Below are 16,130 nucleotides of genomic sequence, written 5' to 3' on the forward strand. Positions count from 1 at the left end.
TTAGCATATGAATCCATAATATTCAGAAATCATTTTCATCAAGGCAAACAAAGTGGCAAATGAATATTGTGGAAATCCAATCCTTTAGAAAAGGGTTTATTGGCCTGGCTTGGAAATAATTTTAGCAGATTATATGAAGCAAGATATCTCTTGCCCAGTGAGCAGACTGAATTATAACATTATCTTATAACATTTACCCCATCTTCCTATCTAGTTTTTTAAAAAATTTTAATGTGTGAAAACACAACTGAAAGTAAATCAGGAAGAGTCTGTATGTATTTGGTTATCAGAGTCGTACATATTTGTGTTTGATTTTTAGATTTGACTTTCTTTTTAATTTTCTTTTCTCAAGTAAATTGCAGTTTCATTTTAATGCTTTTCCCTTTCTGGGTCACATGACTATTTTAAGAATTAAGTAATTTTGATCAAATTTGGTGTCTATTAAATCATTTCATATGCAATTTATACTTTATTTAAGGGTAAGTTGGTCATTATAAAACAAAATTTTTATTTATGTTACAAGTTGCCACGTCTTCTTTGATCTAACACAAATGCTACTACGTTGACAATGTCACTGCATCGAGGAATATTCCCGTATTTTCTTTTGTAAGCAGCTTAAAAATATATCAACTTCTGCTGCTTGATCACCGGAAGTTACAGGGTAAATCATGGCATGTTGGTCCAAACTAGGTTTTACAGAAATTTCTCTCCCCTAAGAGAAGCAATAGTCCCTCTTACAGACATGGTGACTCTCACTGTAAAGAAATTTTTTCCCTGTAAATTAGATAATAAGGATGGACTACTGTTGTGCTAAAATTAATATTAAAAGACTGGCTAGCATCTGAGCAGTTACAAAAGAAGTTTAAAGCCAAATGGAGCACTGAGCAAGGAACCAGGAACTTAAATATGCTGAGGGGATTTTTCAAAGCCAAATGACTTAAACCCTGAAGAGAGAAAATTGCCTTCCTCACAGGTCAGTTCCAGGGGTCCTCTCCTCCTGGTTCCTTTTCCTATCCAGTATTCTATTCTCCTGCTGGTCTAAGTATAAGCTAACTGACTGTTAAAAGCTTACGATCTGACCATCCTCAGGGAATTTGCAGGTTCTCAGAGCTTAGACAGTACTCAAACTCCAGAGGTAAAACACCCATCAAGTAGCTGGATCTCTCCCTTGCTTCACCCTGACTGTGACCTGAAGACTCCTAAGAATAGATTCCTGGAGTGATCATCTAAGCATCTTTGACCAAGCATAGTCCAAAGGATATGACACAAGCGGTGGACACTCACTTCATGTGAGTCTCCTTTCTACCTTGTGAAGGGGGTGACGTGATGGTCCCTTTGGAAATATTGCTGACACCTACATTATAACTGAAATTTAGTTGCTATTAAGTGAGGGAGAAGACTTCCAGGATGTCTCTCCTCCAATTACCAAATAAAATAGTAAAAACAAAATACGGCAAGGTAAATATTATCCCAAAGTCGCTAGTGACCACCACACGCAAAAAAGGGAAAAATAACGTAGTTGGATAAATTTCACAAAGTGGTGGCTAGGGGAAGAAACAGAAGGCTCAGGTGCCCTAGGAAGCAAATAAAGCTTCCCATTTGTTCCCCAGAACCAGAAGCAATATCGGGGAAAGACACTGATTTTAGAAAAACCTGTGAATTCTCCTTAATACACTCCAGGTTGGAGAGGTGGACTCAGGGGTGAGTGAGCCCCCTGGGGAAGGTCAAGGAGAAACCTATAGCATGAAAGCCCTAAATACCACGACAGGATCACACCAGAGGCAGAAGGGGGGTTAGCTGCCACGGTTGGGCTTGCCCTGGTATAGGGCCCCAAATGAAATCTCAGAAAATGGAACAGCACCCAGCCCTCAAGATCACCACAGCTATCTTTCACTCCACAGAAGAGTGGATTAAAAGCAACAGTCAGAGCTGGTGAACTTATTCTGGATTTGAGCTCATAAATGCATTTGTCATCTGTTAGCCAGATAAAAAGAAAGGGTGTGACCCCTCTGCATATGGAAGAGAAAATCCCCAAAAGCAAAGAGGCACATCTTCTCTCAGAAAATACTGATGATGGGATGATTGACACTAACATATCTTGGCTAGGTTTTAAAACCTTAAAGAAAGAGATTCCTTTGGAAATGCAGACAGAAAAGATCATCATTTTCAAAGGGGAGAATTCAGGGTGGTCTCAGAGTTCTCCACAGTAAAATTAAATGCCAGAATGTAAAAATAAAGACCATGTATAAAAAAGCCCAAAGGATGCTGTTGGGATAATACAGTGGGGAACAGGTTGTTTGAGAGAACAGGGTTTAGACTGAGGAGCTGGTTTATCTTAGAAGAGCAGAAGCTGAGAACTTGGGGAGAAAGATGAAGAATAGGAAGCTCTTAAGATTTGCCCAGGGGCTTGTGTAGTTAAGACAGGGGATGCTCGTTCAAGGCATTTCTGTTTTAGGGTTAAACTCAGGTAAGCTGCCCAATTAATAGTGGTTCCTCAGAAGTTTCAACCTAGAAGAGAAGAAAGACTTACAGGTCTTGTGGAAAACTGCTTTCCTAGGGACCGAGGAGGGCAGATGAAGTAGAGTGGGCTCAGGTGGGAGGTGAAAGTAAGCGTGGATACCAGCCACGAGGTGCACCAGGCACCTGGACAGTGAGAGAGCAGAACAACATTGCCCCCTGAAGCCGACCCACGCTTTTGAAAAAACTTCCTTTCCAGTCTGTGTACCATAGAGCTTTGCCTCTAGCTCTTCAGTGTTCTGAAATGGCCCAATCTGTGAGATGCTTTGTTCTGGGATCTGTTTTTTTAGCGTATGTTGTTCTTAGACTCCAAGTGCACACTAGTGTATCAGATGCTTGTGGACACCCTACTGTAAAGAATCTACTTACCTCTCCCCCCTCCAATCTCTTAAATGTGTTTGAGCATCCCTTTCCCTTATAATGGCTAGGAGCAACACACACTGATGTAATGGGATATATAATATCTAATAAGGCAATTTTAGAGAGTACATGTAAAAAGAGAGTGAAGGGAAAGAGAAAAGAGACAGTTTAGGGTGTATGAAGGAAAATCCTGCCCCCTCCTATCCTTGCTGCTGAAAATAGCCCAAACACCTTTAGGCTCCAAAGTGCTATTGGCTGGATTAGTTGAAGCGATGCATGAGCAGATAAAGAGTGGGGTCAGTCATGCCACTGGCCCTTTGCTAGGGCCTGCTGGGATGCTAGCCTTACCCTTTCACTTGTCAGGATGCTTAACTGATCACTCTTTTTTTTTTTTAAGATTTTTTATTATTATTTGACAGAGAGAGACTCAGTGAGAGAGGGAACACAAGCAGGGGGAGTGGGAGAGGGAGAAGCAGGCCTCCTGCCGAGCAGGGAGCCTGATGCAGGGCTCGATCCCAGGACCCTGGGATCACGACCGGAGCCGAAGGCAGACGCTTAATGACTGAGCCACCCAGGCGCCCCTAACTGATCATTCTTAAAGCTAACCTATGGAAAGGCGAGTCTTAGTTTCTCTCCAGGATTAAGAACAAGACCAGAAAAAGGGTTGGATGGAATATTTCCAAGCAGATTTATTACTAACTCCACATGCAAACCAACAGTCAAGCCAAGGGATCTTAACAACTGAAACTTTGCTGGTTGGGCACACACTGATGCTTAGGATGAATTCCTCTCACCACTGGCCCAGGAATCAAAAGGAACCAGAGAAAAGGTTAGTTCAGAGAACATTTTGATATTTTGGAATTTTTTTTTTGAAAGTTTAGGCTTTTGTAGCCCCAAGTGGTTCTGGGAGAAAAAAAAAGTTATCAGCTTCATGTGCAGAAAAACAATATGATATACTCAAGCTTATGGTTTACCAGTAAGTAAGCTGGCTAGATCTACAATACAGACACTGGAATATTCATTTCTCATGGAAGCTCTATTCAATTGAGTGCAAGTCTATTGACAGGGGTTATCTAATTTGTTAAAGTAACTGCTAGGCTATAGAGAATATTAATACTGAATTCTGATTAAATAGACTTTGGGGGGATGACAAACCTGAGCAACTAACAAGAATATATTATTTCTATGCTCCAAATACATAATGTTAAGCAGACTGGTGTCTGTCTCCATGTAGCTTATAGTGGTATTTGTAGTAAAAAACAAACAAACAAACAAAAAACAGATGTTTCAACCAAAGAACACACACACACAGAGAAGGATGAGGATTCTTTGAGTTTCCCTTATGCTTGATTTATTATCTCATGATATCCTATGTTTCATGAGAGGAAGCCTAGGAGGGAGGATGGTGAGGGGGACACAGGCCCTGGAATCAGAGAGACCAAAGGATCAGTCCCACCCCTGCTTAGTCATGTTATAGCCTTGGGCAAGTTACCCAACCTCTCTGAGCTTTAGTTTCTTCAGAGAATTCTTATTTCATTGGGTTCTTGGGAGGAGTGAACAGGGTAATGTGTATCTGGTATGCAACAAGTCCTCAATAAATAATAAATATTTTAATGGCCAATATATTGGACAAAGATGAAAAAAGATGGAGGGTAGGTATGGGGAAGAGGTTTAAGGAATTGGATGTGAACCTGGAAAGGAAGCAATCAGGTAGAAGGCTAAGAAAATAGTGTTAAGAGTTTTGAAAACCTGCAGAGTTATTAGATGAAGCATAGGTTAATTTGAACACCCTATATTTTCTAAATCTGGTATATTCTTGATCTTCCTAAGCGGAATGCTAAATTACTTAGTATGGTTTGGTAAAAGTAGCAGTGGTGGGATCAGGAGTCAGCAGACCTGCCTTTTAAGAAATTCTCAGTGTTCAGAAAATAACACATATGACACATATGCAAGGTTATTTTTTGTAGCACGGTTTCGAACAGAAAAAGTTTGGAAACAATGCACAATGTTCAATCGATTAGGTGGGTCATTCATTTACCAGAATATTATGCAACTTTAAGGAATATTCAGTTACCTTTTAATTAAAATATGACAAGATATACAAGATTTTAATTAAAAAAAAACAAGGATCAAAGCATTGCATATAATATTTTACTTCTTGAGTATAAAGCTGGGGGAATTAGTATCTCTCTCTATTTTCTTAAAGATTTTATTTATTTATTTGACAGAGAGAGAGACAACACAAGCAGGGTGAGTGGGAGAGGGAGAAGCAGGCTTCCCGCTGAGCATGGAGCCCGATGCGGGGCTCGATCCCAGGACCCTGGGATCATGACCTGAGCCGAAGGCAGATGCTTACTTAACAACTGAGCCACCCAGGAGCCCCTAGTATCTATATTTATATTTGCTTACATAAACCTAAGGAAGCTGGATGACCATAGAAATTAAGAAAAGTGGTTTTTGTGGGGCAGAGGCTGGGAAGACCCAGAAAATGACAGATAAGGACTGTATGCCATTTTATACTTGCTGGCTTTTTCTTTTTTTTTTTTTTGAGCCAGGTATAATTTCCATTTAAAAAATAACTTAAAAAAAATTATGGGGGCGCCTGGTGACTCAGTCGGTTAAGTGTCTAACTCTTGGTTTTGGCTCAGGTCAGGATCTCAGGGTGGTGAGACCGAGCCTTGCTCCGCGGTCAGCGGGATGTCTCTCTCTCCCTCCCTCTCTCTCTCTCTTTCTCTCAAATAAATAAATAAATAAATAAAATCTTTTTTAAAAAGTTAAAAAAATTTAAATGCTTATAAAAATGTGAATGCTTTAAAGGGGTGTTATTCATAATTTAAAGTTAGGAATCAGATTGCTTTAGCCTGACACTAACCTGAGGTCAGTTCAAATTAAGAAGGATTGAGTTTTGATTTGTGAAAGAGGATGAAGAGGGAACAGGGTCCCTTTTGGAGCATAATATATCCCAAGGATCAGAGTTAGAGGTGGGGTATATTACGAGAGGATTTAGAGTCTAAATTGTGTCCTGGGGTACTGGAGCAGTGGGGAGGCAGGTCAAGATGGGGGGAAAAGGGAGAAAGAGGGCAAGGATCCACCCTGCCTACTAGGTGGTTTTGCCTGGGTCCCTTGGAACTCGATCGCACTGAAAGTCAGCTCCCTACTGACCTTGCCAGCACCATGGAGCCAGAGGACTTCATTAGCATTTCAAAAGCATGACACCAGACAACTAGTGACCGCCACCCAAACCTGGGAGCTGAGTGGAAATAAAGATGGAGCATTTCCCTGGTCTGAAGTTAGAGCCACAAGATGGAGGTTATGATAGCTAATTTTTTATCCGAGGCACAGAAGAACTAAGGGAAGGGATCTTTTAGAAGTTTTCACAAAGATAACATTTCTGAGTTATGGACCAGTATTAACATGAGAAGGTGACAGATGAGGAGGACACAAGTGTAACGGCTGAATCTTTCTAGAAGACGGATGATTGTGGCATCACTTCAAATGTGCTTTCTACATGATAGATTAATGGGAGGTTGGATCACTAATCTGTTAATCAACAGCGAGAATATTGATCTATTGCATGATGATGCATTGCAAATGATATACTGCAAGCTGCTTTTGCAGAGCTGGAAAGGAAAAACAACCTTTATACCTAGAACTTCTTTAATTAGACCATAGTTTTATAAGAAAAAAAATATGTCTAATAAAGTGGTGTGGTCCCTATTCCATTATGTATAAGCATCCTTTCTCCACCTTCCCTGTGAATAAACAATAACTGCACATTATTGGCCTAAAATATTAATCGTTTCAGGCATAAATGAGCTCCTGTCATCACTGTGTGGGGTTACCAATCTTTACCAAGTCATTCAGCATCAAATTTTAGCATGTGCCATAGGATTGCCACATCTCTGGTAGGAAATGAAACTGTTTTCCCCAAAGGACACTAATGTGCCCCTTTGTCTGGCTTATGGTCCTAGTTCTGTGCTGCTTGAGGAATCAGCAAAGTTCAGAAAGCTTTATACCGAGAAATAGAAAACAGCTAACATATAAAACAGAAAGTGGCATCTCGCGAGCTCTGCTCATCTCTTGTTTGAATATTGGGCTTAGGAAACACGTGATGACTTTTTGGACATTGAAAATCACTTGACATTTTGGGCTGGATACTTTGTTGCGAGGGGTCGCTCTCTGCAGCCGTGACCTTCAGCAGCCTCATCGGCCTCTGCCTGCCACATGCCGGCAGCATCCTCCGGTCGTGACAGTCAAAACTGCCTCCAGACGCTGCCAAATGTCCCCGGGCATCAAAATTGACCCAGTTTGAGAATTCCCAACTTAGAGGTTTACTCGTCTTTCTAACTCTTTTGTGGTAGTAAGGGTAACACACCTCAGCCTCATTCAACAGAAATGAAACCCGGCTAAGGATGTAAATGAAAGCAAAACCATTTATCAATCAAATGGATATATTTCCCTCCACCCCCAAAGGCAGCCCCCGAGGCACTTTCTCGCAGAACTAAGGATTTTTACCTTTCAGACCTCCCACACCAAAGGAAAAAAATTGCCAAAGGAAAGTGGCCACATACACAGGAGTACCAGGGATGGACTCATTCCTTGGTATAATTTTTCCCCCCAGAAGTTCAAACAGCCCTCTGTGGTAGAACAGAACGTGTTAACTCATGAATGAGAAAAGAACTCACTGTTTCCAGAAGCGGCTTTTCGGAATTTCGTCAGGTCAACGTGCGGGGGTCTGCTGGGTTTTGGTGGTGGTGGGCCCAAGGTAAACAACGGAGGCAGGGGCTTCTGCTTGGGGGTGGCTGCATTCTTGTCTCCCTTTTCCTTGTCTTGACTTTGGCTCCAGGGCCCTGTCACTGTCAACTTAGAAGGCATCTTAGGGAACTTGGCAGGAGGAGCCCCAGAGCCTGGCTCTTCCTGATTCATTTTGTTCAGGAAGATGTTCTTAGCAGCATCTATCTTCCTATCTTCTCTTTTCTCTTCAGCATTTCTGGAGAGGCCTGGGCTTCCTCTGTTCGCAGCAGGTTTCAGAACCACCCCAGAAAAGGGTGAACTGGACGTCTCGCCTCCATGGTCTTTAGTTTCCTGGTCTTCTCTTGCTGGTTTTAAAGGGCCAGTTTTGACCTTGGCTCCTAAGGGAGGCGGGGGTCCTTTCTGTAGAGACGCATTCTTGGTGGGGCTCTCGTCTTCATGGGTGTCATCAGGACTCAGAGATGGCTTCTGGCCAAAGATGGGCTTGGGAAAGAGGGGCTTGGGCTCATGGTCCTGTGAGGCCGACGCAAACTTGCCTTTAACCCCAGCCAGCTTGGGGAATGCTTGCTTCTGCTCAGCTTCCAGGGCTGGAGGATGAGACCCTGGCTTGGGGCCGGGTGGCTTTAGGTCATGGTCTTGGTTTATACTGTGAGGTGAAGGCTTATTCCCAGGGGGCCGGGGAAACACAGGTTTGGCATCTTCCTTGGGCACGGTGACGGGCTTAGGGCCTAGAGGTTTCGGAAATCCCACTTTCACCTCAGGGTCTCTGGTGGCCGAGTGTGCCGGCGGTCCAAATCTTTGGCCCACTCCCGTCGGCTTTAGAAACGGGGGCTTGGGCTCCTTGTCAGGCTTTTCCTCAGACGTAGGTTTCACCGCCAAAGGTGGCTTTGGGGACCCAAACTTAGGTACGTTGCTAGGTCCCGCAGGAGGGCTGGCACTTCCTTGGTTGTCAAAGAGATTCTTTCTTGCTTGTACTCCTGAAGGCGAGTTTTGCCCAGGGACCTTGAAGGGGCGATTGCTGGCAGAGACCTCTTCCATGGGGTTGCCCCCTGTGTTAAACTTTGCCATGAGGGACTTCACATCTGCTTTTGTATCCTACAAGCACAGAGAACAAAAGCTAGCTGAGAGCCAGAGGTCTTAATTGCACAATTTAAAATACTACACTCTGAAGGGCTTCCTGGTTTGAGGCCTGCCTGGTCACTGATTGGTTGGGGAGACACTGTCACATTTATCTTCCTCTATGGCAAAATAGTCTGTGAGAGTTTCTTGAAGGGGGAGGGCTGTTGTGCATGTATTGTTTGGGCTTTTTTTTTTTTTTTTTTTTTTTTGCTTGTCTTACACTGACTTGCTTATTTCTGTTTAAGTGACACTACCTTTTTCTTTTTCTTTCCCTCACTGTTTCTCCAGCTCTCCTGTTGGATTTACCCTTCACTTGGCATTTATCGACTTTGTTTTACTTGAAAAAAATATGGAAGTGGCTAATAAGGGACTTCTTCCATATTTTACAGTTGAGCCTCTTATATAGAAACTATACTTGAAAAAATGAAAGTAAGTTCTTCTGTAAATTCAGTTTGTACACTTTCTACAGCATGGCCACGTTTAACAGCTCTGTGGTTTGCAAGAGCTCTCCTGTTCCCATCTGCAGTTAAGGTGTGTCTGCTTGCTAAACAGGGGATGTGGCAGAAAAAGTCACTCATTTGAATAAGTAAGTAATATGTGAGTTTTCCTACTTAATTATAAATATTGAGTGCTACTGATTCAACTGGAACCAGATGAGCAGGCAGAATGTGCTCACCTTCCAGACTGGTTCTGTCTTGGGGGCACAGGCTGGGGAAATCAAAGAGACTGGCTGGGAAGTCTCATGTCCAGCCTTCTTGCCTCTCCAGTCTCGTCTCTTTTATAAGGACATGTACTACTCCTTCTTGTAAGTCCTGCTACACAGTCTCTGTCCTCGACTAGAATTAGGATGTTACTCAGTAAAGACAGCAGGCAAATAGTCACCCTTCTCTGTGAAGGTGACTTTCCACTTAATCTGGAAACATTCTTGGTGTGTTTGCTCTTTCTCTCCAAAGCAAGAATTTGAAATTTTCTAGTTCTTCTAGAAATATTTGAAAATCGGAAGCATTAAAAAAAAAAATCACTGAAGATACACATGTGGTCATGACAATTTCCATTTTCATGCTTTAAAATTTGCCTAGAAAATGTTTTCTTTCTTCCCACCACCACCTATCTGGCCACACACCCAAAAACATTTCACCTTTTGAGACCCCAAAACCCCAAAACCATAGCATGGGCTCAATATATGGAAACTATTATTATTAGAAATATTAAGTAGCATATTCAAGGGCTCACAGCCAGGAACTGTGAGCACAGGGATGCACAGCCAGGTGTGCCTAGGGCTCTGAAGTCCAGAAAGGGTCTCATTCCTTTTTGTACCCCCACAACACCTGGACCAGGGCCTGGCATCTTCAGGCTTCTAATGCATATTTGGGGAAATAAAACTTGGCACTGAGCTGAATACTGTGAATAGCAATTTAAAAGAAATGGTGCCCTCAGCTGGAGTTTTTCTTTGTACCAACCTGCAGTGCCCGTGTATTTGCAGGATGGGAGAAAGGGACTTAAGGCACTAGAAGGAGAAAACCAGATGAGAGCAGCATTTTCCAGCTTGAATTTTGTTCCTTTAACTTACTACCCTATCTGCAAGTTGCTGAAAACATCTTATTTTCTACCTTGTCTTCCTTGAACACCTTTTTTTTTTTTTTATCCCCATGATTTCCTCCAATCCTCAAACAATCCCTGAAGGCAATAGGCAGGAAGATGGCAGAATAGGGAGAGTTTGGGTGGTGGGGGAAGGAATGGGAGAAGATGGGTCCTTCCCTGAACCCTCCCAAGGAGATCACAGCTGCAGAGAACTCCAAAGCTTAACACAAGATGCATAAAGAAGTATTAATACAAAAATTTGCTCTCGGGGTGCCTGGGTGACTCAGTCGGTTAAGCATCTGCCTTCGGCTCAGGTCATGATCCCAGGGTCCTGGGATAGAGCCCCGCATCGGGCTCCCTGCTCAGTGGGGAGTCTGCTTCTCCCTCTCCCTCTGCCCCTCCCCTGGCTCATGCTCACGCACTTGCTTGCTCTCAAATAAATAAATAAATAAAAATAAATTTGCTCCCCACATGTAAGAAAATCTGTCTCCAGGGAAGAACTCTTTTATTCTGGACTTATTCTATATTTTGCAATTTATATTCTAGATCTGTAATTTATTCTAGATTTATAACAAGAGGCTACATTGCAGAGTAGTTAATAATGCAGACTAGGGAGTCAGACTGCCTGGGTTTGAGTCTTATTAGCTGTTTAACCTAGGGCAGTGTACAAATTCTCTGGGCCTTAGTTTGCTCACCTCTATCATAGGGATTAAATGCTGTGTCATGGGGCTGTTAGGATGATGAAGCTAATCTCTGGAAGGCACTCCCAAAAGTGCTTGTAATGTAAAAGGGTTTCCTAATTTTATACAGCAAGGGAAGCCTTAAGAATCATCTGGCCCAAGATGTGCATTGACAGATGACTGGATAAAGAAGATGTGGTATATATATACAATGGAATATTATGCAGCCATCAAAAGGAATGAGATCTTGCCATTTGCAACGACGTGGATGGAACTGGAGGGTATTATGTTGAGTGAAATAAGTCAAAAAGAGAAAGACATGTATCATATGATCTCACTGATATGAGGAATTCTTAATCGCAGGAAACAAACTGAGGGTTGTTGGAGTGGGGGGTGGGGTGGGAGGGATGGGGTGACTGGGTGATAGACACTGGGGAGGGTATGTGCTCTGGTAAGCGCTGTGAATTGTGCAAGACTGTTGAATCTCAGATCTGTACCTCTGAAACAAATAATGCAATATATGTTAAGAAAAAAAAGAAGAAGAAGAAGGTAGCGGGAGGGGAAGAATGAAGTGGGGGAAATCGGAGGGGTAGACGAACCATGAGAGGCGATGGACTCTGAAAAACAAACAGGGTTCTAGAGGGGAGGGGGGTGGGAGGATGGGTTAGCCTGGTGGTGGGTATTGAGGAGGGCACATTCTGCATGGAGCACTGGGTGTTGTGCACAAACAATGAATCATGGAACACTTCATCTAAAACTAATGATGTAATGTATGGGGATTAACATAAGAATAAAAAATAAATTAAAAAAAAAAAAATCATCTGGCCCTCCTCTGTCACTACACTGGAAAGGAAACAGTAACCAAAGGATTAAAGCAAAAACCTACGTAGTTGCAGCAACTTCTTGTCTTGGATTTCATGGGGGAAAACCCATGAAACACACTAACCCATTGTCAAACTCCACATCCTGGTTTTAATTTAGAAAATACGGAAGTGGTTTATTTGGAATTGCAACATAAGTTTCTTAGCTACCCACCCAGACCCAGGAGGCAAGGTAGCGCCATGGTTAATAAACCAGGCTCTAGAATTATTGACTTGGGTTCAAATCTTGACTTTGCCATTTACTGGCCACATATCCTAGCAAGTTTTTTAACCTCTCTGAGACTCAGTTTTCTTCATCTGTAAAATGAGAATAATAACAGTACCTATTTTTCCACAGGATTTTGTTCTTAAATCAGGATTAAATGGGTTAATGCATGTAAAGTTTGTAGGTTAAGAATTACATGTACTATATATCCAAAGATTGTCTGCCAACATCATTTTTTCTAATTCACTATTCACATAACATCATTTTCTCCAGGTGACCAAGTTTTAAGTTATAATTGTCAATATTATGTTCTAATTTTATTTATTTATTTATGAATTTTTCAGTATAGTTGACATGCAACGTTACATTAGTTTTTGGTGAACAACGTAGTGATTTGGCAAGTTTATACATTATGCTACATTATGTTCTAATTTTAAATCAATGTGACTGAAACAAACATACTGTTAGAAAACATAATGGAGTTACTATGTTTGAGTTTGGTTTACCTACACTTCAAAACTTTTCACTGAATGTTGGAAGACAGGAAAGAAATAGTAATACATTCTTATGTAAGACCCTTTGAAGAAATGGGAGCAGCCCCTGAGCTTACACTAATATGTCTGGCAAATCAATAGCCCAAACTCTACAACTATGTGACCACTTATTCTGACTGCTTAGCTTTAGAAGTTGTTTCATCATTTTCATTGTTACAAGTTTATTGGACCAAATTTTCAATATCCAGATTTGCCCTTAATCTTTTTTTTTTTTTAAAGATTTATTTATTTATTTATTTGACAGAGAGAGAGAGAGAGCGAGAGAGGGAACCACAAGCAGGGGGAGGGGGAGAGGGAGAAGCAGGCTTCCCGTGGAGCAGGGAGCCCGATGCGGGGCTCGATCCCAGGACCCTGGGATCATGACCTGAGCCGAAGGCAGATGCTTAACAACTGAGCCACCCAGGCGCCCCTGCCCTTAATCTTAACAATAATAGCTAAATTTCTTTCATAATAATAAGGATAGAAAGGAAAAAAAGATTAAAATTTTTTTTAACATTCTCCCATTTCATTGTAGATTGAATAGCCATTCCATTTTCCAGGGTTCTTTTTACTTTTAAAGAAAGTTAAAAAGAGGGGCGCCTGGGTGGCTCAGTCAGTTAAGCGTCTGACTCTTGGTTTTGGCTCAGGTCATGATCTCAGGGTCGTGGGGATTGAGCCCCATGCTCAGCGTGGAGCCTGCTTGAGATTCTCTCTCCCTCTCTCTCTGTCCCTCCCCCCTCTGCCCCTCCCCCCTATAGTGCACTTCCTGTGTGTCTCTCTTTCTCAAATAAATAAATAAAATAAAAAAAAAAACCTTAGAAAGAGTATAGGAGCCATGTATCATTGTATGATAGAGTGAAAATTCAGTCAACTCTAAGCCTTGAAACTCTAAGCCCTATTGCCCCAGTTCTAGGAGTATCATATATCCTGACTTACCAGTATAGGACAAGTTTATGCCTATTGTCCTGGAAGAACTATTAATAACATTCACATTTACTCTCAAAATTGACCTGCTTTAAACAATAAATTACATGGTGAATTTGCCCAGTTCCTCACCAGAGGCAACTACTGTCCTCAGTTTCTTATGTATATTTCTAAGCTGTGCATATACAAATATATATAAACATACCCAAGCATCCTTCCTGTCCCTACTTTTTGCACAAGGGGAAACTTCTGCTTCACAGCCTGCTTTTTTCCAGAACTAATATTCAGTTGCTACACACCTGCACAACTGGATATATCATCAGCAACCATTCTGATTGCTTGGTACTTCGTGTGATTCCAGTTGTTAAATATTTTCAATATTAACTCTGTTATTTTCCCTTATAATTGATCCATATCAGTGCATATTATTTGCACAACCTTTCTTTTTTTTTTAAAGATAGATTTTATTTTATTTTTTATTTTTAGAACAGTTTTAGTGAGAAGATAGTACAGAGAGTACTAGTATACTTTGCATCTACTTTCCCCTTAGTAAAACTTGACATTAGTTTGCAGGACCTTTTTAACTCTTAATAATTTAAAGATTGGGCTTCTACTTATTCTTAAGAAGAGGTATTTTACATCTGGAAGACCTCAGAGTCCAGGATACTTTAAGTAAATCAAACATTTCATCTCAAATTACTTGTTTCTTTTCCAAAATCATTTGAAGCAATTCATTATTATTTCTGTCTGTTATGTACCTATATAGTGTTTAGTCCAAACTACTCCTATTCATTGCTCTATAATTGCACAGATGTAATTCTAGAAATGCTCTTGATAGAAATGAATTTCCTTTAGCCTCCATGTATTTTTCCCTCCCCAGAATTATGTGCCTTCCCTGGCATAAACATCACATTTGCCACAGGCCCTAGCAAGAGAGCTGCTAGTAAGAAGCGTTTTGCTACAACCTCTGGGTTTCCAGTTAACAACTCTAGAATCCAGAAAATCTTCCTTTGCTCTTAGCAACTTACATGAAGATAATTGATCAAGTACATACTTAAACAAAGGTTGAGATGACATTTAGGACAGACATCAAGAAACTGTACACATTAAGAAAATGTTTCCCTTTGTAGCAGTTTGTCTACATATTTTCATATGGAAAATTAAAAACACCCTATGACTGTCATTGATAACAGGGTTTTGCTTGGTTTTGGATTTATTTTTATAGTGGTCATACTTTTTTTTTTTAAAGATGTTATTTATTTAGTTGAGAGAGAGAGTGAGCACGAGTTGGTTGGGGAGGAGCAGAGGGAGAAGGAGAAGCAGGCTTCCCGCTGAGAAGGGAGCCCGACACGGGGCTCCATCCCAGGACCCTGGGATCATGACCTGAGCCGAAGGCAGGTGCTTAATGACTGAGCCACCCAGGTGGCCCTACACTGCTCTTACTTTTAAATATATATTGAATATTAGATTAATCCCTTGGTTCTCAATGAGAAGCCTTTTTGGCAACGTCTGGAGAAATCTTTGATTGAAACGACTGACTGAGGCAATGCTCTTGGCATCCGATGAGAAGAAGCCAGAGATACTGCTGAACAGCCTACAATGCACAGGGCAGCTCCTCAACAAAATATTATCAGTCCAGATAGTCCCGAAGTCGAGAAGCCCCGAGTTAATCTTATTGTTCCTGGATTATTGGAAACACCTTACCAGAAAGTCCCTTTAATTTTTGTAATAGAATATAATCTAAAACCTATCAATAACTGTGTAAGAAAAACCAAACAAAGCCCCCCAAGCCCCTAAATAATACAAAAAAAGAAACTACCATTAGAGATTGTTTTCAAAGTTCCATGTCTTTGTAAGTCTCATCTTCGCAAAGTTTCATTGATAAAGCACAAAAGAAATAAAACAGCCATGAATCATGGGTAACTAATAACATTAAAATAACTGAAGCTTCATTTTACCTCTGTTAAGATGTGTTTGTGTTACTTTTGTAATTAAAGCATGAGGAGAGCAAACCACTCTTATGGATGCTGTTATTTTTCCCTATATAGCCCAGGGAAAAGGAGAAGAAAGTGATTTGCTCTTGATTGCATGTAATGCTTTTAATCATGAGGGAGACAGCAATTAATAATAGTTTACCCAAATTGGTTTGTTTCTTTCTTCACGGATGAATTTTACTATATGTGGACTTTCTTTCTTATTATGGTATTGTTTCTTTTTTTTATTGTTAAGTCATGTTTTCCCCATGACTTATGGTCTGAATTGATGGTTCTTCTCATAGAATAAAATTAGTTCATACTACTGTCTCCATTACCCGGAACAGGACTCCAGGTATGATGACATCAGAGGATAACAGGAGGTTGCAAGGAGGTGCATATGTAAAGGGAAAACGTTCCAGTACGCCAGCCCTAGGCCTGCCCAAGGCTTCAGAGATTGTAGTCAGAGTGAATGGAAGAGGGATGAAAGCAGGTGGGGGTGGGGTGCTGCAGAGAGAGCCCAGCTTCTACCAGGGTGAGGGTTCATGTTACTCAAACCTATTCAGCAAAGGACTGATAAGAAGGTATAATAAAAAGACTGAGAA

At 41.3% G+C, this 16,130-nt stretch overlaps 1 protein-coding gene across 2 annotated transcripts in view; it reads right to left on the reverse strand.

Annotated features, from left to right (window-relative positions):
- The window catches only part of LOC118006474 (FYN-binding protein 1-like), a 150,522-nt gene that overhangs the window by 83,765 nt on the left and 50,627 nt on the right, over nucleotides 1-16,130 (reverse strand). For both annotated transcript variants that reach the window (XM_034999143.1, XM_034999141.1), the window contains exon 2: nucleotides 7,563-8,724. In XM_034999143.1, the coding sequence (XP_034855034.1) occupies nucleotides 7,563-8,724 (1,162 nt within the window). The remainder of the gene's footprint in view (nucleotides 1-7,562; nucleotides 8,725-16,130) is intronic.

Source organism: Mirounga leonina, unplaced genomic scaffold (assembly GCF_011800145.1).
Source record: "Mirounga leonina isolate KUSES-001 unplaced genomic scaffold, KU_Mleo_1.0 Mir_97, whole genome shotgun sequence".
Classification (NCBI taxonomy): Eukaryota; Metazoa; Chordata; class Mammalia; order Carnivora; family Phocidae; genus Mirounga; species Mirounga leonina.